We start from the raw sequence: 22,144 nt of genomic DNA, 5'->3' as shown, positions 1-22,144 counted from the left end.
GTTACTAAGTACAAAACATACTCTGAAATTGACAAAACATTGTTGGGAAAACTAGAGTAGAGCTAAATAAATAGACCTCCCATGTTCATTCATGGGCTAGAAAGTTTATTCCCCAAATCAAAAAGAATAAAATACTTAGGAACAAATTTAATCAAAGAAGTGCCAGATTTGTACACTGAGAATGACAAAAAAATTGCAAAGAAATGAAAGAAAAACTAAGTGGAAAGTTATCCTTTGTTCACAGATTGGAAGGTTTAATGCTGTTAAGATGGCAGTACTCCCCCAGAACAATCTACAGATTCAGTTCAGTCCCTCTCACAATCCTAACAGCCTCTTTGTGCAAATGGAAAAGCTGATCCTAAAATTTTATGGAGTTGCAAGGAAATCCAAATAGCCAAGGCAATCTTGAAAAAGAAGAACGAAGTTGGAAGACTTGCACTTCCTGATTTCAAAAGTTAGTACAAAGTTACAGTAATGAAAATGGTGTGGTACTGGCATAAGGATTGATGTGTAGATCAACGAAATATTTAGAATTGAGGGTCCATAAGTAAACCCTAACATCTATGGTCAATTGCTTTTGACAAGTGTCAAGACCAGTCAATGGGGAAAGAATTATCTCTTTAACAAAGAGATAATCCCTACGCCACCAGGGAAGCCCAAGCGTTTATTTTTATTGTTAAAATAGATATGGTCTAAAGTTCATAAATCAAGAAAAAGAAATACTGGATATTGTCTACATTATGGCGATGAATACCATTTTAAAAATGGCCAGGGCTTCCCTGGTGGCATAGTGGTTAAGAATCCGCCTACCAATGCAGGGGACTTGGGTTCGTGCCCTGGTCCAGGAAGATCCCAGGTGCCACGGAGCAACTAAGCCTGTGCGCCTGTGCTCTAGGGCCTGCGAGCTACAACAGCTGAGCCCGTGTGCCACAACTGCTGAAGCCCACGCACCTAGAACCCGCGCTCCACAAGAGAATCCACCGCAGTGGGAAGCCTGTGCGCTGCAACGAAGAGTAGTCCCTGCTCGCCACAACTAGAGAAAGCCCGCACACAGCAACGAAGACCCAATGCAGCCAAAAATAAATAAATAAATAAATAAAATAAAATGAAATGAAAATGGCCAAATAAATTGTCTCTGAGACCTGGAACTGGGGGTGGAAAGAGACTCCAGTTTTATTGGAGTATAGTTGATTTACATTGTTGTGTAATGCTTCTACCATTAGCTCTTCTCCTGCGTTTGCTTTGTCACCCTGTGGATGAGAACCATTTCCTCCTCCTGCCCTGTAACTGGAGGGGCCAGCCAGCCATCTGCCACCCAGACTCACCTCCGCAGGGGAGTTCACCCTCATCTGCCTCAATGTCCTGCCTCTTCCTGAGCTGCAAGCCCTTTTGCTGGCCCCTAGGGCCCTTGGGTGCAGGGACAGCAAACTCCTCCACAACAGACATTTATTTTTTCACAGTTCTGGAAGTCCAAGATCAGGTTGTTGCAGGATTGGTTTCTCTCTCCTTGGTTTGTAGATGACCGCTTTCTCCCCGTGTCCTCATGTGGTCTCCCCTCTGTGAGTGCATCCCTGGTGTCTTCCTCGTCTTATAAGGACACTAGTCAGATTGGGTTCCAGCCTGCTATGGACTGAATATTTGTGCCCCCGTCCCCAAACCAGAAAAACCCCAATGTGATAGTATTTGGAGGTGGGGCCTTTGGGAGGTGATGAGGTCGTGAAGGTGGAGCCCTCGTGATGGGGTTAGTGCCCTTATAAGAAGAGACACAAGTGAGCTTGTCCCCTGCTCCTTCCCCCAACGTCTACAAGCCAGGAAGAGAGGCCTCACCAGGCTGATCCTGTGCTTCTAGTCTCCAGAACTATGAGAAATAAATGTTTGTTGTTTAAGCCGAGCCCCTACTCTTGTTAAAGAAAATTATTCTGACACTTGTAAAAAGGGTAAAGAAGACGTTATTTGAGACTGTTGCAATAGGAGAGAGAGATGGGGCTCAACTCCAAGTACAAGGAGGAAGCCGGGTATTTGCTGCCGAGGAGCAGAGTGAGGGCTCAGTGGATGGAAAACTACTAGGAGACATCAAGGCAAGGAGATTCCTTTTTTTTTTTTTTTTTAATTTATCTTTGGCTGCGTTGGGTCTTCGTTGCTGCACACGGGCTTTCTCTAGTTGTAGCTTGCGGGGGCTATTCTTCATTGCAGTGTGCGGGCTTCTTATTGCAGTGGCTTCTCTTGTTGCGGAGCATGGGCTCTAGGCACACGGGCTTCAGTAGTTGCAGCACGCAGGCTCAGTAGTTGTGGCACACGGGCTTAGTTGCTTCACGGCCTTGATCGAATGTCAAGGGTGATCAGATATGGGGTGGGGCAGTCTCTCTAAACTGACTTAGCAGGATTCTTGCTAAAAGTGGCCTAGGCAGGCCCAAGACAATGTGTTGGGGGGATGCTAGTGGAGAAGAGGGCTCAGAGGAGCCTGACCAAGGTTTGGTCAAGGAGTCTTAGTTACCCTAAAGGCCTCTTTTTCATTTAATCACCTCTTCAAAGACTTTATCCACAAATATAGTTACATTCTTAGGTGTGTGTTGGGGGGTGGCACTTGACATATGAATTTGAGGAGGTCACAGTTCAGCCCATAACAAGGACACATTGTGCAAGCAGATAGGGTAGGGGGTCCCTGGAGAAAGAGAACCAGGCATGGCCTTCTCAACACAAGCCATTTTTGGCCTAAGCCACTTTGTTTTTTTTCTGTTTGTTTGTTTTTGCTTTTGTTTTAAAATTGTATTTTATTTATTTACTTTTTGGCTGCATTGGGTCTTCATTGCTGCGCATGGGCTTTCCCTAGTTGTGGCGAGCGGGGGCTACTCTTCATTGCGGTGCGCGGGCTTCTCATTGTGGTGGCTTCTCTTGTTGCTGTGTGCGGGCTCTAGGTGCTCAGGCTTCAGTAGTTGCGGCACATGGGCTCGGTAGTTGCAGCGCGCAGGCTGTAGGGCACACGGGCTTCAGTAGTTGTGGCGTACAGGCTTAGTTGCTCCATGGCACGTGGAACCTTCCCGGACCAGGGATCGAACCCATGTCTCCTGCATTAGCAGGCAGATTCTCAACCACTGTGCCACCCAAGAAGTCCCCTAAGCCACTTTGTGATCTAAGCTTGGCCACAGTGCTTGCCCTTAAACTGGTCTCAGTAATTAATGATCTTTGGGGAAGTGAGGGAATGCAGGAACACAGGAAAATCAGTAAAGAAACAATAGTTGAGACTCTGACTAAGCACCACTCCCGTGGTCTCCATCCAGAGTGCATCCCCTGGGTGGAATTAGACCAAACCAAGGACATTCTGCAAAATCCCTGTCTTGTGCACTTCAAAAATGTCAGTGTCCTGGGTATTCCCTGGCAGTCCAGTAGTTAGGACTCCACGCTTTCACTGTTCAATCCCTGGTCAGGGAACTAAGATCCCACAAGCCACACAGCGCAGCCAAAAAAAAAAAAGGGAGGGAGGAAGGAAGGAAGGAAGGAAGAAAAAATGTCAATGTCTTAATACAAAGAATAGCTAAAGAGACTCAGCCACTGAATGTGGCATACGGTCAGGGACTGGCTATGCAGGACACTGTTGGAATGATTGGCAAACTGAGGAAGATCTGTTGGTTAGATCATAGTTTTGTATCAACGTTAACTTTTTGTTTGTTTTTTAAAGTCTTTAATTTTTTAAAAGCAGTTTTAGCTTAACTTCTTGATTTTGACAGTTGAAATATGGTTATAGGAAACAATTCTTTGTTTCTGGGAAATACACACTGAAGTAGTTGGGGGTAGAGGGACATTGTATCTCCAACTTACTCTCAACCATTCAGAAAAAACATAGATAGATGGTAGATAAATTGATGACAAAGACTTAGATACATATTTTATATGTAAGAATCTAAGAGAGACACACACAGAGAGAGAAGTGTAAAGCAAACATAATACAAATTTAACATTTGGAAAATCTGGATGAAGGGCGCCTGGAAATTCTTTATACTATTTTACTATATACTATACCACTACAGTATATACTATACTATAGTGGTATAGTATATATACTATATATATACTATTATATATATATAGTATATATATATATACTATACCACTTTTCTGACATTCTGAAATTACGTTAAAATTTTTTTTTTTTAATTTTTATGCTTGCCCTTTAAAACAACACAAGTTCATTTTCTCTCACAGCTCTGGAGGCCAGAAGTCCAAAATCACGGCGTCGCAGGGCCGTGCTCCCTCTGAGGCTCTGGCGGGGGTCATTCCTGCCTCTCCAGCTCCTGTTGCTTGCGTGTTCTTGTCTTGTGCCTGGATGACTCCAGTCTCTGCCTCTGTCTTCACATGGCCGTCTCCCCTCTGTGGGTCTGTGTCCAAATTTCCCTCCTGTAAGGACACCAGTCATACTGGATTTAGAGCTCCCCTCTTTACTCACTATGACCTCATCTTAAGTTGATTGTATCCTCAAAGACCCTATTTCCAAGTAAGATCACACTCAAAGATTCAGGGGTTAGTAAAAGTTTAACATCTGGGCGTCTTTGAGTATCTGGGAATTCTTATACTATTCCCGCCACTTTTGTGGCAGTCTGAAATTATGCCAACATAATTCGGAGCATAATTTAAAACTCCCCACTGGAAACCCTCCCAAGCGCCCCAGGTCTTTGAGGCTAAAGTCCAGATCGTGGCCTGGACTCCGCCTCCCCTCCCACCTCTGACCGCACCTGCTTCCGCTCTGGCCACAGTGACCTTCCCTGCTTCCCCGGACACCCTGCTTTCTTCCTGCCCCAGGCCTTTGCACTGGCTAACTTCAGCCGGGGACATCCTTCTCCAGGACAAGATGTGGTGCCTGAGCTCTCTGCTCAAGGGTCACCTGTCCACAGAGACTTCTGACCACAAGATCTGGGACTCTGCCGCTCCTGTCTTTCTCCATTCCCCGCTGTATCATTCTTTATTATCAGTCTCATTAGTGGAAGTTTTTTATGAAGTGATGTCTGTTGAGCCCCCTCCCCTAGAACAGCAACCCCACAGGCGCAGAGGCCATTTGTCTCAGCTTGCTCTGTTTCCCATGCAGTGCTGGGAGCAATGCGGGCACGTGGCCAGCGCACTAAACAGTTGGGTGCTGGGCCAAGTAACTCCATCCTGTATGTCTGCCCAAGCCTGGCGGCTCCGCCTTTCACTTAGTCACTACGGTGCAGGAGAAACTCAAGGGTCAGGGATTCTCCATTCAGCTCGGAACCTCAAGAGGCAGGCAGGCTCTTTAAAAGTCGAGAGCACCCAGTCTGGAATATTGTTATTAGCGGTCGCCTTCCCAGCGACCAGGGCCATCCTGGCCGTCAGCCTTTGGCGCCTTTGGCGCCCGTGAGAGCCTGCCGGCAGCCCGGCTCCCAGCGGCTTTGTGGCTTCTGGCCATGTCCACGTGCGCTCAGGTTCCCTCCCTGATGGGAGCGGTCACCGGGCTGGGCAGACAGAGGGGCTCGGCCGGCGAAGCACTGTGTATGCTGGGCCCTTGGACCGTGAGGGGCAGGAAATAAGTCGGGACAAACCCGCCGTGATGGATCCGAAGCCCAGGTGCAGAGCGCCTACTGTGCGCGCTGGGTCCGCCCGCAGCTTTCAGCCCCCTGGGGTCCCGCGACCAGACAGAACCGTGTCCGGTGGTCGCGGGACCGGGCCAGCGTGAGGGGACCCAGCAGGCGGGATGCGTGCTGAGGCTCATCCTCAGGGCCTTCCAAGTCCTTCTTCTCTCCAGACCGCACGTTTTTAACTCATCAATCAATATTTATTTATTACACTCCCGCAAAGCAAGGATTTACCCAAGTAAACCAGAATCGGGACATTGGGTACAGAGTGTTCGCACACCCCTGGATGCGGGGTTCTGGTTGGGGTCCCGGGGCGGGAGGTGGGGAGAGCGTAGGGGTAGGCGGAGCGTGCTGGGGTCCCGGGAGTGAGGGGAGAAGAGGGGACAGAGGCCACCGGCCCACGGCTGCGTCAAAAGAGAGTAGGTGATGGGGGTGTATCCGCAACTCGGGATTGGCCGGAAGCCGGACCCCGCCCCTTCCTCTCGGCCAATCGCCTTCCTTCCACTCTGGCCGCCCGGTCCCCGGGGTGCCACCCAGCCACGGGGTCGCGCTTTCCGGGTCACCGCTCGCCGCTCCCGGAGGCGCCCAGCCCGCCGCTTTTTCCCGGTCTCGGTCCAGGTGAGCACTTGCCGGACCGTGACTCGCCCCACCCCTAGGCGGAGGGATCTGGCCGGGGTCTGGGATGGGGTCCCCGCCTCGGCAACCGCTGGGCCGGCGTTGCATCATCCACATCTGCCCCCCGCGTCCAGGACCCTCCCCTTATCGCGAGTCCAGACTGTCTTGAAGCTGGGGGTTCCGCGCCCACGTGGCCCAGGGCCTCCACTCCAACTCCTGCGGCTGCGGAGGGGACGGCAGGGGGCGCGAGCCGGGGGGCGTCGAGCTGAGACTTTCGGAAGATGCGCTCTAATGGTGCCATCATTGATTTTTCGCTGCATTTTGGATGGGAAATTGTTGTCTCGAAAATTGCTCTTTTCTGCCAGTTCTGTGGAGTGGGCGGGGGGGAGCGGGGTGTAAAATATTGGTGTAGTTGCGTAGGCTGCACGGGAGGTGGCTGCCCGCGGTGGGAGGGAGCGCAGGGCGCGCAGGGCAAACAGGGCCCTGCCTCCAGCACGTACTAAGGGGATGGGGGAGGGTGCCCTGAGACCCTCACTTCGAGCCCTAGGCTAGGCGGATGGCTGAGCTGGAGAATGGGGAGGGGTAGTGGGGAAGGAGCGGGAGCGCAAAACTTAGCCTCCCAAGAGTTACCTGGGGGTGTTTATCTCAAACGGTATCCCCAAAAGCCCCTCCCAAAGGCCAGGTGACCGGGCGGTCTCCAGATCCTCTGTAGCGTCTCAATTACCCGCCTGAAAAGTCTCTCTTTGAAACGGGAGTTTACTACCTTCCGCACCCTTGGCCCTAACTGGCCCCCTTGGGCCGACTGGTGCGCGCGTGCAGGGCGCTGGGGGGCGCGGGGGGCGTGACCCCAAGAGGGTCTTGGGGTTTGGGGTGCGGCAGGAGCCAGCAGGACCGCGCCAGGGGAGCCCGCCTTCCCAGCACGCACGTGCGTCGGCGCGCTGGGCGCTGTGCCCGCGGGGAGCTGTGGCCGCTGGGAGCTGAGACGGGCTGCGCTGGACTGAATCCGCGGGTTCGAACCCGGGTCGCCCAGCGAGGGTCCCGCCGAGTGCCTGTGGGTTCCACGGAGGCTCTGTCGGTCTCGATTTGAGTTCCCAGCAGCCCCTTACCTTTCGGGAGGTCGCTACAGGCGAGGCAAGTCGCCACATAGGAGGCGCAGGGCTGCCTGCGTCTGCGTGGCCGGTCTGCGGGGTGTCCTGGCCAGGGGGCTGCCGGCCTGTCGGCCTCTGATGGGGAGAGAGGTCTACGACAGGGGCGCTTCTGCACGACGGAAGAACCACCTACCCGCGGGCGCACCGCGGAGCGAAGGCAGTGTTCCGCTTACCACGGGGGCTTTTTGAAAGGTGGAAGAAGGACGCGGGACGTCCCTCCGTGGTTTCACGAGGGGAACTGAACGCCTGAAAAAGTACTTGCTGATCCAAAGACTTGAAGGAACCTCTGCTCTAGGCACGTTTGGGGGCAGATCGGCTGGGAGGCTGGTTTCTCCCGGAAAGCCGTGCGCCGCGGGCCTCGTGGATTTGAAACGGATGTGGTTGCCAAGTGGGGGTCTCCGCTTCCCCTGCGCTCAGGCTCCGGCCTGGGCATCTGGGGCGACCTGCTGGGCGCTGGTCTGCACCTGGCCCTGCGCTGGGGGACAGGGAACCAGCTGGGGCGGCCTCTGCCCTTGTTGATGGTGGCGGTACCCAGATGGGGCCGCTCCCGAGGAGAAATCCAGCGGGTCCACGAGCCTCCATGTGCACCTCCAGCCCAGTTCCGCCTGGGCCACCGAACCTTTTCACAGCAAACTGCCTGCCGAAATGTCCTGGGGAGCAGAGGGGCAAGGCTGGGGGCTGGAGGAGTGGTGAGGGCTGCACTCAGAGGTCACCCCGAGCCACATCCCCTACCTTGAGCTCCTCGCAGGGACCTTCCAGACCTACAGGGCTCCAGAGACTTGGGGTGGGGGGAGCTTTAGGTTTACAGGAAAGTTGAGAAGAGAGCAGAGTTCTCACGTACCTCCCCCCTCACACTCACGGTTCCCCCTATTATTACCATCTTACGATTTTTACAATTAATGAACATTATGGTTAACTAAAGTCCCTACTTATTCAGATTTCCTTAGTTTCCCCTAATACCCTTTTCTGTTCTGGGATTCCATCCAAGACACCTCATTCCATTTAGTTTTCACTGCTCCTTACGGAGTTGGAGCCGTGGTGAGTGTTCGGTCATCAGCCTGGTGAGTGATGGCTCCGCGCCGGCCGTGGACCGGTCCTCTGTTCCGTGTGGGAAATCACAGGGCGGCAGCCGAGCGGCTGAGCTCAGTCCTGAGAGGTGGGCGTTTGCTCATTGTCACCAGAAGGAGCTGGGCGGGGCTGCCGCCTCTTCTTTGAGTGTGCCCATTCCCTTTCCTTTCTTTCTTTCTGTCATCTATTTTAAGGTTCCATGAGATTTTTAATTGATAAAATACATGTAATACACTGTGTATTCATAAGTGTGCAAATTCAGTAGCAATACACACATTCACAGTGTTGTGCAACCATCACTATTATCTGTACCCCAGACTTCTTCCTCATAACTCTGTACCCATTAAACAGGGACTCCCCTCCCGCTGCCCCTGGGAATCTCTGTTCCACTTCACGTCTCTCTGATTTGCCTATTCTAGCTACCTCATATAGGTAGAGTCACGCAATATTCTTCTGGCTTATTTGACTTCGCAGAATGTTTCATTCCTTCTTTTTTAGGGTAAAAATATATGTATTGACCTCTTCATCTTCCTCTTGTTATTTCCATCATATAAATGTAGTCTTTTAAAATATATATATTTATTTCTTTGTCTGCTCCGGGTCTTAGTTGCAGCATGCGGGATCTTCACTATGGAATGCGGGATCTCGTTCCCTGACCAGGTATCGAAGCTGGGCCCCCTGCATTGGAAGCGCGGAGTCTTAACCCCTGGACCACCAGGGGAGTCCCTAAATGTAGTCTTTTTCAAACAACTTTATTGAGATATCTTTGATATATAAAGGTCATGTGTATATTTAAGGTGTACAACGTGATGTTTTGGTTTATGTATACGTTACGAAAAGGCAGCACAGTCAAGCTATCAAAATGAATGACATTCATCACCCCTACATAGTTGCTGTGTGCGTGTGTCTGTGTGTGTGTGCGTGCGCTCACATGTTGAGAAGATTTTAAAACTTCATTGTTTTTTCATGGCCAAATACTCTTCCACTGTATGGGTAAACCACATTCTGTTTATACATTCATCCGCTGACCAGACACTTGGTTTGTTTCCAGGTTTTTGCTATCGTGAATAGTGCCGTTAGGAATGCGGTGGGCACATACTGTATGTTTCCATTGTTTTTGGCTATACGCGTAGGGGTGGGATTGCCGGGTCACACGGTAGTTGTATGCTTAACCCTTTGAGAAGCTGTCCAGCTGTTGTCCACAGCAGCTGGTGCCTGCGTAGTTATGCCTTTTCCTGCCGAGCTACTTGAGTGAATGGAGCTCCACGCCCAGAGGGGGCTGGGCGCGCAGGGTTCCCAGGACAGGCAACAGAGAAGCAGGCCCTTCTGCAGGTGTTTGGAAACTGCCCGAACTGACGGCATCTCTTCCCCTTGCCTTTGACAGATCCCACCATGCCTTCTGAGACACCCCAAGCAGAAGAGAGGGCTGCAGGGTGCCCCCACCTCTCAGGGGCACACCTGGGGAAAGGAAGCCTGGAAAAGGAGCCTCCGGGAGACAAAGAGGTCCTGTGGATCCGTCCCGATGCCCCGAGCAGGTGCTCCTGGCAGCTGGGCAGACCTGCCACCAACTCTCCACATCACCACACTGCTCTGTGAGTCCCCTTTATGACCATAAGATGGGGGGAAGCGTTTGTTACCTGAAGCCAGGTAGCCACAGGGACCTGGGGTGTGAACCACCACCCCACCACCCCCGTCCCTTGCAGTCACTCTGGATGGATGGTGAGCTGAGGTGGGAGGTATTTTATAGCTGAGTCCCCCAAGGCTCAGAGAGGCCAAGGCTCGTTTGTGCTGTAGCGCAGCACCTAGTTCAGTGCCTCCCAAGAGCAGATGCTCAGTAAATAAAGGGATGTGCCCAGGTCCCACGCTCTGAGTGACAGGTAGGGGGGAGGTTTCTGATCCAGATCCGTCCGGTTGCACACTCTTGTAATTAGGATCATGCCTGCCCTTCTCTGCTTAACTCCAGGCTGTGAAATACTTTTCTGTAGTGGGGTCTTTGTGGTTGGACTGAGACTGTTGGATGAATAAACCACGACTTTAAGCCCTCTCTTGGGTATTCATGTGTCTGCAATGATCTCCTTGTGAATAACTGCAGTGGAAATGCAGTTCATCTCGTCACAGCACCTGCTATATGTGTGCCCTGTTCTAGTGCACCGTCAGATCAACCGGGGAAAAAAAAGGCAAAACTCCCTGACCCATCGTGAAACTCGAACTGAGTTCACTAAACCTTAGGATCATCTCTGTTTCCTTAGTGTTATCTCCCAGAAGTGTGACAAGGGAGTCGGAGGAACATGCCTTTCGGATGTTTGGCTCTTATCCTTCATACACTGCTGTACCAACGTTTATGATTATTGATTTTCCATTCAATTTTTTTTTAGGGGGAGGGGTGCTCTCCTCACTGGGGCCAATGGACCGAAGTAACATTTACAAACCCAGAAGCTTTCGGCGTTAAACATACCTCGATTCTGGGAGCTCAGGAGGCCAAGTTGGCCGCCGGCCATAGGGCGTGAGCCCCTGCTTCCAGAACAAAGCAGAGGGTGAAATGGCTCCGTGAGCTTCTCACTGGGCCTGGGGTGGCTGGGACACCATCCTATCCAGGCTGCAACCTAGCATCACACCTGCACTTCACGTGGTGGCCTGACCCTCCTAAAACGCCCTGGCGGGGTTGCTGTCCCATCGTGAAACTGCTTGTCCCAGTTCAGGTTATGAGGAGCTGGGCCCGGGCCTGAGGCTCTGGGGCTCACCCGCTGTCAGGACGCTGGACCCGGGTCCCTGGACGAGGCAGCCTAGGCGATCCCGGTGGTGAGAGCACAGGGGTGATGAGACAGGTGATGTGGCCGTGTGGCCTGGGGAGACCTCAGAGCCGGTACCTGGATGGGCAGGAGGTGCCAGCCCTGTGGGTATCCGGGGAAGGGGTTCCAGACGGTTCCCAGGTAGGGTGGGCTTAGAACGAGGAACAGAATGGGAGCAGCAGAGGGAGGGGAGGGGCTGCGGAGGGGAAGCAGAGCCAGGCGCCCTGCCAGGCGAGGGGGTTTCAGGTTATTCCAGGGGGCTGTAGGGCTCTGCTCCCAGAAGCCTCCTGGGCTGTCACAGGGAAAGCAGCTGAGATAAGGTGTTAAATTCCCTCCCCAGGCCTGGCCCAATCACCTCAGGCAAGCTTCCCAGGTGATTTTCTTCCCCCCACCCCCACCCCCAACCCCGGCCCTGGTGCTGAGTCAGGAGCCCTGAGTTCTCCGCAGGGGCGGGCTGGGCCTCCCGGTTCTCAGGCTGCTACAACCTTTGCTGGGGGTGGATGACTCAGCTGCCCTCCAGTCCTTCCCAGGTGTTTACCCCTCCTGCCTTGGCTTTAACTAGTTAATAAGTCAACCCCGAGGTCGCCCCTAGAACCTGGTCTCCCTCCAAGTCTGGGGTCAGGAGCCCTTTGCCCCCGCCCCGGCTCTCCCCTCACCCCAACTTCCGCACCTCTCTTGGCCAAGCCTGCCTCTGGCGGGGCTTGGGGCATCCGTGCCACCTTGGAGGGTGCAGCTGGGCTCCAGCCAGGCCATGTTGCTGCCTGTGTGGGCCCCGGGGCGGAAGGCGGCATTCCCGGCGAGCTGTGGATCACCACCTTGGGAGCGGGGAGGAATCTACATGGTTAATGGGTCCCTGCAGTGGGGACCGCGGCTCACGCAAGCGTGAGAGCCGTGGGGATGGCACCTGAGAAATCCAGGGTGTAGGAAGCCATTGAGTTTCTTGGAACTCACGTCAGTTTTGCATATTCCGGGATGAATAGTCGGTCCCTGAGGATGAGGGTGGAGGCAACATCGTGGGGGCCACTCAGGAAATGCAGGTATCACAGCGTGCACAGCTGAGCAGCGGCTGAGCTGTCCCACACCTTCCTGTCACCTGTCACCGGCTGCTCAGCTGGAAGAACCACTGGGGAGGGGGGGGCAGTCACTCGAATGTGAAGGGGGACAGTTGGTCCATGAGAAGCGAATCCCGTTCTGAGCCTGGAGGCCCACCTGGGAATTCGCCTGACCTTAGCCCCAAGGACAAGAGATGACCCGCCAGAGGCCTTTGTTCTTTGGTCTGAGTATCAGGCTTCCTGCCACCTGTGCCAGACACTCTGAGTGATGCCAGGTGCGTGGGTGGGCTCTTTGCAGTCACTGTCACTGCCCGGTGGCCAGACCATCTGAGGGGGTCTCTGTCCAGCGGTCCCCACCAGTTTTTTCATCCAAGAAAAGGAAGGGAGGTATCCCAGGAGGCAGGTGCTGAGAGAGGAGATGAACTGAAGATCAGAAACCTAAAAAGATCGGGACTTCCCTGGTGGTCCAGTGGCTATGACTCCACCTTCCAGTGCAGGGGGCGCGGGTTTGATCCCATATGCCAAAAAAAAAAAACAAACCTAAAAAGGTGGACCAGGACGTGATGTTTTGAAATCAGTGTTTGTTTGTTTTAACTTTTTTATTTGGAAATAACACTCAAATGAAGTTGCAAAAATCATACCGAGAGGTCGTGGGGACGTTCGCCCACCTGCCCACTGATACCGTCTGTTACCACAGTGAGTTTTCAAAGCCCGGAAACATTGGTGCAGTTGTTCACTAAACTGCGTTCGTTTTCATAGGTTCTGAGGTGTACTTGCCCGTGCGTATGTGTGTGACCTTTTAGCAAATGTGGATTTGTGTACTTGCCACCCGGTTCCTCATGAAAGGCAATTCTTTGCTTTACTTCTCGATTTATTTAAAAGAATGTGCTGGCCTGCCAAGGCTGGTACCATTTTGTTTTTCTGAGTAATCGTGGACTCCTCTGTTTCAGGGAGAAATCTCCCAAAATCCTGCCGGACATCCTGAAGAAGATCGGGGACACCCCGATGGTGAGGCTTAACAAGATTGGGAGGAACTTCGGCCTGAAGTGTGAGCTCCGTGAGTGCCGGCTTCCTGCGCGCGGCTCGCAGGCCGGGGGCGCGGGGGGGCCCTCACACCCTGCGGGAGGGGTGTTTGACCACGTCAGGTGAGGTCGGGAGAGGGTGAGAAAGCCCTCGCCGGAGTCGGTGTAAGGGAGGCCGCGGCCTGTGAGCCGAGGCCTGGATTGTGGAGGGAAGCGTGTCCGGGCAGATGTTGGGGGCAGAACCCGAGCCGGGAAGGCGGTGCTCTAAGCCGGCAGCTGCAGGAGCAGAGCGGCGCCGGTCTGTCTCGGACTCTCGTAGGGAGGGGCAGCCATGCCGTGGGTGGGGTGGGCTGACCTGAGAGCCGGGGCGGTTTTTGTGATGAGGGTCTCAGCCATCAGCCGGGCAGGAACTGGCTGCCCCGGTGCTCAGACAGACAGTTCGCGTCTCACTTAGGAGACACAGAGTGGGGATTTGGGAGCTGTGTCTGGTACACATGGGGATCACCCGAGAGTCTTATCCAAGTCCTATGGAGAAGGGACTTCTTTGCAGGAGGCTGTTTCCAGGAACACAAGAGGGTGGGGGGCTTTCTTCACCTCCACTGTTCTCCCAGCTCGGAGCCCAGGTAGATGTCAGCCTTGTCCCAGAGGAAGTGACAGGTGCAGAGGCCCTGGGGCGGACCAGGCCTGGTGCTGCTGGGGCAGAGAGAGCTGGGGAGGGGAGAGCGTGGGGGTCCTTGGGGGTCAACACCTCCTAGGGGAGGGACCGAGGCCACGTGGTCGATTCACCCCAGAGGCATCACCATCAGAGGCTTCCCGCGCACGCCTCTGGTGAAGAATTCTCTCATAAGCAACAAGCAGTACGCACTCCCAGGCGCTGCTGGGGGTGTATCAGAACAACCCAGGAGAGCTATCGTCTGCTCTGTGCTCCTCCGTCAGATAACAGAGACCAGTAACTAGTACCCCGTAGGCATGGGCCTGCTGCATGCACTTCAACTTGGCAGGAGCCCCTGAAGTAGGTTTTACTGTGTCCATTTTACAGATGGAAAAACCGAGCCTCCGGTTGGTTACTTGGCTTGCCCACGGCTGATCAGCTTGAATCCCTGCGTCTCTGTTGGCTTTCCCATGGGCTCATTAGAATTTTCTAACAAGTAATTCAAGTGTGTGACCTACAAGAGTCTGGGGTGCAGGGCTCCTCAGCGGTCAGACATTCAAGAGCCCCTCCTTCACTGTCCCGGCAGGGGCCTCTCTGGGTCTTGTGGATTTCAGAAACCAGGACAAAGCAGGAGGAGCTTGTTTTGTGGGTGCTGCAGGCCGGCCTGGTCCTTCAATCACATTTGGTGCCATCTCTCCCCCTTTTACGAACACTGCATGTTTTTGAGAGGTGGGAGGGAGTCCTCCCCCAAGGAAAGAAGAGCAGAAGCAGAGGCTTAGGCACAGGAGAGGGCGTCGTATCTGCTAGGTGGGGAAGATGGCGGGTGTGCAAGGTGTGTGGGTCCTGGTCTGGGGGTGTGACGGGCGAGCTGTGGCTTCAGGACATCAGGTCGTCTGTCGTGATCCGCTGGGTACGGCGGGGCTGTCTGCCCTGATTTAAGCCTGGGCTCCAGTCGGCCGCCCCCTGCACACCCAGCAAGTCTCTTCGGGACTGTGCTGCGTCACGGGGGTGGCTCTGCTCCATCCATCCAGTTGGGGGGGGCTCCTCAGGCTGCTCTGTCTCATGCACTTGGAGTTGCCACGTGGTCCATGGGGGGTGGGACGGGCAGGTGCCAGAAGCTCCCGTGGGCAAGCACCCTCACCCACGTCAGGTGTGGGAGGTGACAATGGAAAGGCGATGATTTTCAGGACCACTGAAGCTTGTCCCTGCATCCTGGGCGTATCGGGTGCTGGGGAGGGGACGGCACGGCAGGCATCCCTTAGCATCAGGGTCCTCTTCCTCTCTCATGATGCGTCTCTGGCTCCAGTGGCCAAGTGTGAGTTCTTCAACGCGGGCGGGAGCGTGAAGGACCGCATCAGCCTGCGAATGATTGAGGATGCTGAGCGCGAGGGGACCCTGAAGCCTGGGGACACCATCATCGAGCCGACGTCGGGGAACACAGGTGGGCGCTGCCACGGGCCAGAGCTCCCGGCCCGGGTGACCCAGGGCTGCACGCGCTGGTCTGTCCGGCTGGCCCTTCCCTTCCATCCACGCACTTTGCTCGGCACCTGACGCCTGTGTGCAGGTGTGTGGCTGAGCCCAGCTTTCTCTGATATCTTGCCGTCCCAGCTGCATTGGTGATGTTGGAGTCTGTTATGTGGGCAACTACACCTTGTAGTAAAAATCTGTCCTGGTTTCCTTTGGCTGCGGTAATAAATCCCACAGCCTAGGCGGCTTAATCAACAGACACTTATTATCTCGCAGTCTGAAGGCTGGACAACTGACATCAGGTGTCAACAGGGCTGGTTCCTCCTGAGGCCTCTCTCCTGGGCATCTTCTCCCTGTGTCCTCACGTGCATCCCTCTGTGTGTGTCTGTGTGCTGATCTCTTCTTATGAGGACACCAGACATACAGGGTTAGGGCCCACCCATATGACCTCGTTTAACCCTAATCTCCTCTTCAAAGACCCATCTCCAGTTAGAGTCACATTCTGAGGGGGGTTGCAGGGTAGGACTTCAACAGATGAATTTTGGAGGGACACAGTTGAGTCCGTAACACTCCACCCTCTGGCCCCCAGAATTCATGTCCTTCTCGAATGCAAAGTATATTCACCCCCCTCCCAACAGCCCCCCAAAGTCTGAACCCATTCCAGCACCGACGTTAAGTCTCATCTAAGGATCACCTAAATCAGAGGTGGATGAGACCTGAGGCTCGATTCCTCCTGAAGCAAAATTCCCCTCCGGCTGCGAACCTTCAAACCGGACGATTTATGTGTTTCCAAAGCACAGTGGCAGGCCAGGCACAGGACAGACATTCCCATCCAAACCCAGAAAGGGGTCGTGGGTCCCAAGCAGGTCCGAAGCCGAGTGGGGCAAACTCCAGGAGATCTTGAGGCTCCAGAACCCTCCTCTCTGGCTCCGTGTTCTGTCTTCAGACTAACTGGGGTGGCCCCTCCCCTCAGCCCTGGGCAGCGGCCCCGACCCCTTTGGAACCAGGGAGGAGGCGTCCGGCCCGGGCCTGTGCCCCGGCCCCGTGGTGGGGCTGGGGACGGGAACACGCGGGCTCCACAACGTCTGCTGCTATTGTCACCTCCCAGGCGCCTAGTAAGAGCTGGAGGAATTGGGGTTCATGGTGGGCAGCCTGCTTTTTTCTCTGGGCACACTTGCCTTTTTATCTCTGCCTCCACATTCTCCTCTTATCCCCTCATTTGAGGGCAGAAGGGGATGATGTAGGGCATTTTTGCAGCGCCCTCTCCCCTGGGCCTTTGGGGCTGGAAGCGGGGTCTCGGGGGCACCGTGGCCCCCTCTCACTGCATGTGCTGTCCCCAGGGATCGGGCTGGCCCTGGCTGCCGCGGTGAAGGGCTACCATTGCATCATCGTGATGCCAGAGAAGATGAGTACTGAGAAGGTAGGCGGGCATCTCCCCGGCCCCTGCCCCTGCGCTGAAGGCCCGGTGGGGAGGTGAAGGCCACCACGTACCTCTGCAGGTGGACGTCCTGCGTGCCCTGGGGGCCGAGATCGTGAGGACACCCACCAACGCCAGATTCGACTCCCCTGAGTCACATGTGGGCGTGGCCTGGAGGCTGAGGAACGAGATCCCCAATTCTCACATCCTGGACCAGGTGAGGGCCGGGCCCTGGGGGCGACTGTGTGCCCAGAGGCTTGGGACCAAGTGGGGCCTTCCCTGGGGGATGTCCGCCGGGGGCTTGGGGGTGGTGTCACGTCCGCAGCAGGAGCAGAGGCTGCAGAGGGACCGACGCACTGGGACGCGGTCACTGGCCTCTCCCAGCCCAGTGTGTGGCCGGCAGGGTCGGCCAAGCCTTTGGCAGTGCTGTCTGTGTGCCGGCTTCGAGGGCTCAGCTCAGTGCGCTGGAACGCCCTTTGCAGAGGACCCGGGAAGCTCTCTACAGGCATAAAATACATGCAGACCTTTTGACTGGAAGCTCTTCTTTGTCACTCACTCCACGTCTGGGTTAATTCAGAAATCGCATCTTGTGGAGAGCTGGTTTTCATGCTTGGTGTCTGTTGAGGTGCCCGGGCCATTCCCCGAGCTGCCGGCATCCTCTCTGGCTTTGCACTGAGCTGTTTGCCTGGTGCCCTGGGGCCGCTGCCGGTTCTGTGCCTCGACTTCAGCACGACTCCTTTGCTCTCTTTCCTTGCAGTACCGCAATGCCAGCAACCCTCTCGCTCACTACGACATCACGGCCGAGGAGATCCTGCAGCAGTGTGACGGTGTATACTTCTAACCCTGCTGTCCATCTTGACTGGGAGTGTACAAGTCACTTACCCGCTCCTTCGTAAACTCCTTTTAATCCTTCAAAACCCAGCTCAGATGTCCCCTCTCCGTGAAGTGCTTTCTAGAACATTTCTCTAGAGCGGTTTCCTCCCTCTTGGACTTTGCCCGTGCCTCTCCTACAGCACCAAACATGTCATGTGGTTGTATTTGTTTACCTAGCAGTCTTTCCTCCAGACCTGTAGGAGCTCTTGAGTGCAGGGCACAAGGGTGTCCCACGCTGGTTCTGGGCTCACAGCTGGGGCTTCACGTTGCTGGACGGCACTTGGCCTCAAGTCCCAGCCTGGGCACTGAATTCAACACTGGGGTTTTCTCATCTGCAGAACTGGGGTGGTGACATCTGCAATTAGCTTACTCTGTACAGACTTGAGGCTGCTTGGAACCTCTCCGCACAGTTGGTGCCAAGGCCGAGGGGGTTGCGATGTTTTCTGACAGGCTGTTTCCCTAAGAGGTCTTCGGGAAGAGTCGCCAGGGGTTCGGCACCCCTGGCTTCCTGTTTGGTGCCTAGCGTTGGCTTAAGTGCCCTCGTTCCGTGCCCAGGAGCCAGGCAGCAAAGTCCAGGCATTTGCTCACCCAGGTCTTACGTGTGAGAATCCTCTCATTCGGTAAAAACAGCCTTTCTGCCTCAGCACGGGTGCCCGCGCTGACTTGTCTGCGGGCGCCTGAGCTGGCCACCGGACACTGAGAGAGCCCAGACAACGTCTGAGCCAAGCTGAGCGGTTTATTCTGGTCCCTTTGATAATTCAGTTCACTTATCCACGTCGTCTGAACCAAACAGCTTAAGGAAGTGTGAAGAGCCTCCCTGGGCTCAGCCCTTAGCCACCTGGGGCCCACCTCCTGCAGGAAGTCACCTCGTTCACGGTTCACGATTCACGACAAATAGGGATTTCAGGGACTGGCTGCGTTTAGCCTTAAATGGGGCTCCCTGGGGCTCTGTTACCATGACTGTGTCTCAAAGATGGAGGACTGTGATGAGAGGCTTTAAATTTGAGAATAGGTTTGCTTTTGCCCCTTTTGGTAACTTGCCTTCGTTGTGGTTGAAGACCTTCTTGCTTCTTATTAAGAGTGGAGGGCTGAGCAGAAACTAACACACCATTGTAAAGCAATTATACTCCAATAAAGATGCTTCAAAAAAAAAAAGAGTGGGGGTCGGCTGCTCCTGCCTGAGGATGTTCTCCCTGACATGCCTTCTCCCCTGTCAGGGAGGCTGGACATGCTGGTGGCGTCGGCGGGCACGGGGGGCACCATCACAGGCATCGCCAGGAAGCTGAAGGAGAAGTGCCCTGGATGCAAGGTGAGGGGCTGCGAGGGCGCCACCCTGCCCCGCCCAGGAGATGTGGGCCTGGACGTGTGCGCGTTTCCCACCTACGGCCTGAACTGCAGCTGGAGGCTTAACTGTTGGGCTCCTTGGCCTTGGGCCCACAGAGTGGCCTCTGCTTTAGAGCCGGAAGTTCCCATGTCTGACACTTCTGCATAGACGGCCTTGCATCTTGTATGGGGGGGTTGTACCTGTGCCTGCCCCGGGGATAAAGGACCCAGCAACCTGGACGCCCAGATGAGCTGGGGGTGGGAGAGTCCATTTGGGTGGCCTCCAAGGGTCATTCCAGAAGCCGAGAGCTCTCAGGTTCAGGTCCTACCGCTGCCCCACCGGGGCTCTGAGAGTAGGGGAGGGGCACCTGAGCCTGGGGAGGGGCTCAGAGAGACCCCCGCTGGAGGTGCCGAGCACACCCTTCCCCTCTGCCCATTTCTCCGCCGTCCAGGAGAGGTCAGTCCTAGCACCCCCCTCGCCCCAGGCTCCCGCTGTCCCGGGGCGTCTCTCGGGGCTGTCCTCGGGCACCCCCCGCAGGAGGAGCTTTCCAGGACGCCACTTCCCCCAGCCTCGTGCTGCCCCTTGAGTGCCCTGAGGTGGACATTTATTTACCTTGCAATCTCCCAGCGCCCGGGCCTGGGTTAGTGGGTTTCGAGCCTCGTGCCCGAGGTCCGGGAACGGGGCCCGCGCCCGGATGACAGCCAGGTGCATCCAGGTGAGACTTGAGCCCCAAGGCTGCCCACTCTGCAGATCATCGGGGTGGACCCCGAAGGCTCCATCCTCGCAGAGCCCGAGGAGCTGAACCAGACGGAGCAGACGGCCTACGAGGTGGAAGGGATCGGCTACGACTTCATCCCCACCGTGCTGGACAGGACGGTAGGCGGGGCAGCAGTGACAAGCCCAGCCCTCAGGCCACAGCCTTGCCTGGCTGGGCACGGGGTGGGGGTGGGGGGTGGCGCGGCGTGGGGGGCGCCTGGCTGAGCGGGAACAGAGACGCGAGCTCCGCGCTGCACGGGGCAGTAGTCTCGGGGGTCATGACGTGGTGACTCGCGGTACTGTACCTGACGAGCGAGCGTGTACCACGGCCCTGTTGGGCAGACACAGAGGCCGTTGCGGGGTGGCGGGTGGCACAGACCACCCCGGCAGGGGGAGGGAGCCGGGTGGCTGGAGCGGGGAAGCAGGCCGACGTGGGAGAGCTAAGGACCCCAGAGAAGGCTCCTTTTAAGGACCCTAAAGGATGCTTCGGTCAGAGACCTAGACTAGAAGTATGGCCCTCAGCGGGGCTGCTGGGCGGTTTTACTGGCCACGTGCACGGTGCGCTGGACCCGGGGGGAGGGGGTGGGGCGCGACCTAGGTCTGCAGATGCGAGTCCTGGATCCCAGACAAGGGGCTGGGCCGCATCCCTGGAGGGTCACGACCTCCCGGACCGAGGTCCTCTGTGAGGTTGCAACCTGGGTGGTGGTGCCCACGCCCGCCACACCCCCGCTGCCCAGCGCCCGGCGCTGCCCGGCCTGACCGCCTGCCCTCGGCCCCCCAGGTGGTGGACACGTGGTTCAAGAGCAACGACGAGGATGCCTTCGCCTTCGCGCGCATGCTGATCGCGCAGGAGGGGCTGCTGTGCGGTGAGTGGGGCGCCGGGCACTCGGCCTCTGCCAGCTGCTGGGCCAGCGCCGGAAGGACACCCTCGCTCTGGGGCTGCCCGGCCCACCTGCACCCCATCTGCTGCAGGGCTTGGAGGTTCTATGCGGGGAGGGTTTGGTCGTGACAGTCGGTGGTAACGAGGAGAATGTGGGTGGACAGTGAGAATCGGGGGTCCTCCCAGCACCCCGAGCCCGGTCCCTCCACCGAGGACCCCTCCACAGCGTGTTGGGGCGTGCACACGCACTGGCACGCACACGCGCATCGCACGCCCCCGCCCCCGGCGGGTCTGACCCCGACCCTCCCGGCAGGCGGCAGTGCCGGCAGTGCCATGTCGGTGGCCGTGAAGGCCGCCCAGGAGCTCAGGGAGGAGCAGCGCTGCGTGGTGATCCTGCCGGACTCTGTGCGGAACTACATGTAAGGAGCGGTCCCTCCGGCCCCTCGGCTGCCCGCACTCCGCCCCCCAGGCGCCTGTGCCGGCTCTGCTGCCCGCCAGGCCTCCCCGAGACGCGGCAGCAGGAGGGAGGGGGCGTGGGGGTCTGTGAGGCCGCGGGGGACGCGGAGGAGGACGCAGCCGCCCTAAGAACGCCTCGGCAACCCCCGCTGCAGGGAGCATCGGCTCTGCTGCTACGCTCACACGCAGCCCCAACCTGGCGAGACCCAGGCTGGGCTCGGCAGCCCCGGGGACGGGCTGTGCGACGCCTGCCTGCTGGCCTCCGAGGCCCCTTCGAGTCCAGTGGTGCTGAGTATCTGCACACCTGCCCAGGTGGCAGCTTGCGTCCTCCTGCTTCCAGTTCCCGTCCTCTGGGCCGATGGCGCCCGTCTGGGGCCACCGGCCGAAAGAGCCAGGGTTGCTGTGCGGGAACAAGGGCACAGGGGGCTAGAGACCTCCCCCACGGCCCCGTGGGCTTCCTCCCTGGCCCAGGAGTGGCAGGTTACATACCTCGGGTGAGCTCCGCTGCCCCTGGTGGGTGCCCGTTCCAGCAGGGGGTGAGGCACGTCTGGGCGTCCACTGCCAGGTTGCCCTGAGCACGGCCGTCCGCTCACACCGCACGGCGCGTGAGAACGGCCATCTCCCCGTGGGCTGGGCCGGCCTGCTGTGCGTGCGCACTCCTGCCTGTGTGTGTGGGAGAGAAATGGCGAGAGTGTGACTGAATGATCATGTCTCGGGCACACACGTCTAGGCTGGGGGGCTGTGGGTCCTCCCTGCTCCCCACTTTCTTGGTCCTCGTCTGCCTTTTCTTTTTTTTTAACATCTCTATTGGAGTATACGTGCTTCACAATGGTGTGTTAGTTTCTGCTGTAACACAAAGTGAATCAGTTATACATGTACATACGTTCCCATATCTCTTCCCTCTTGCGTCTCCCTCCCTCCCACCCTCCCTATCCCACCCCTCTAGGTGGTCACAAAGCACCGAGCTGATCTCCCTGTGCTATGTGGCTGCCTCCCACTAGCTATCTATTTTACATTTGGTAGTGTTTATATGTCCATGCCAC

At 56.2% G+C, this 22,144-nt stretch overlaps 1 protein-coding gene across 1 annotated transcript in view; it reads left to right on the top strand.

The window, feature by feature from the left end:
* The first annotated feature begins 6,105 nt into the window (after positions 1 to 6,105).
* CBS (cystathionine beta-synthase) overlaps positions 6,106 to 22,144 on the top strand; it is a 26,926-nt gene continuing 10,887 nt past the window's right edge. Inside the window, exons 1-11 of the mRNA XM_024758444.1 lie at positions 6,106 to 6,200; positions 9,798 to 10,005; positions 13,205 to 13,311; positions 15,235 to 15,369; positions 16,736 to 16,815; positions 16,895 to 17,029; positions 17,570 to 17,639; positions 18,903 to 18,994; positions 19,760 to 19,885; positions 20,547 to 20,631; positions 20,959 to 21,064. Of these exons, the coding sequence (XP_024614212.1) occupies positions 9,806 to 10,005; positions 13,205 to 13,311; positions 15,235 to 15,369; positions 16,736 to 16,815; positions 16,895 to 17,029; positions 17,570 to 17,639; positions 18,903 to 18,994; positions 19,760 to 19,885; positions 20,547 to 20,631; positions 20,959 to 21,064 (1,136 nt within the window). The 5' untranslated portion in view covers positions 6,106 to 6,200; positions 9,798 to 9,805. The remainder of the gene's footprint in view (positions 6,201 to 9,797; positions 10,006 to 13,204; positions 13,312 to 15,234; positions 15,370 to 16,735; positions 16,816 to 16,894; positions 17,030 to 17,569; positions 17,640 to 18,902; positions 18,995 to 19,759; positions 19,886 to 20,546; positions 20,632 to 20,958; positions 21,065 to 22,144) is intronic.

This window comes from Neophocaena asiaeorientalis, unplaced genomic scaffold (genome assembly GCF_003031525.2).
Source record: "Neophocaena asiaeorientalis asiaeorientalis breed wild unplaced genomic scaffold, Neophocaena_asiaeorientalis_V1.1 scaffold45, whole genome shotgun sequence".
Lineage (NCBI taxonomy): Eukaryota > Metazoa > Chordata > Mammalia > Artiodactyla > Phocoenidae > Neophocaena > Neophocaena asiaeorientalis.
Note: the sequence above shows the minus strand (reverse complement) of the source record. Positions and strands in the feature narration are given on the sequence as shown.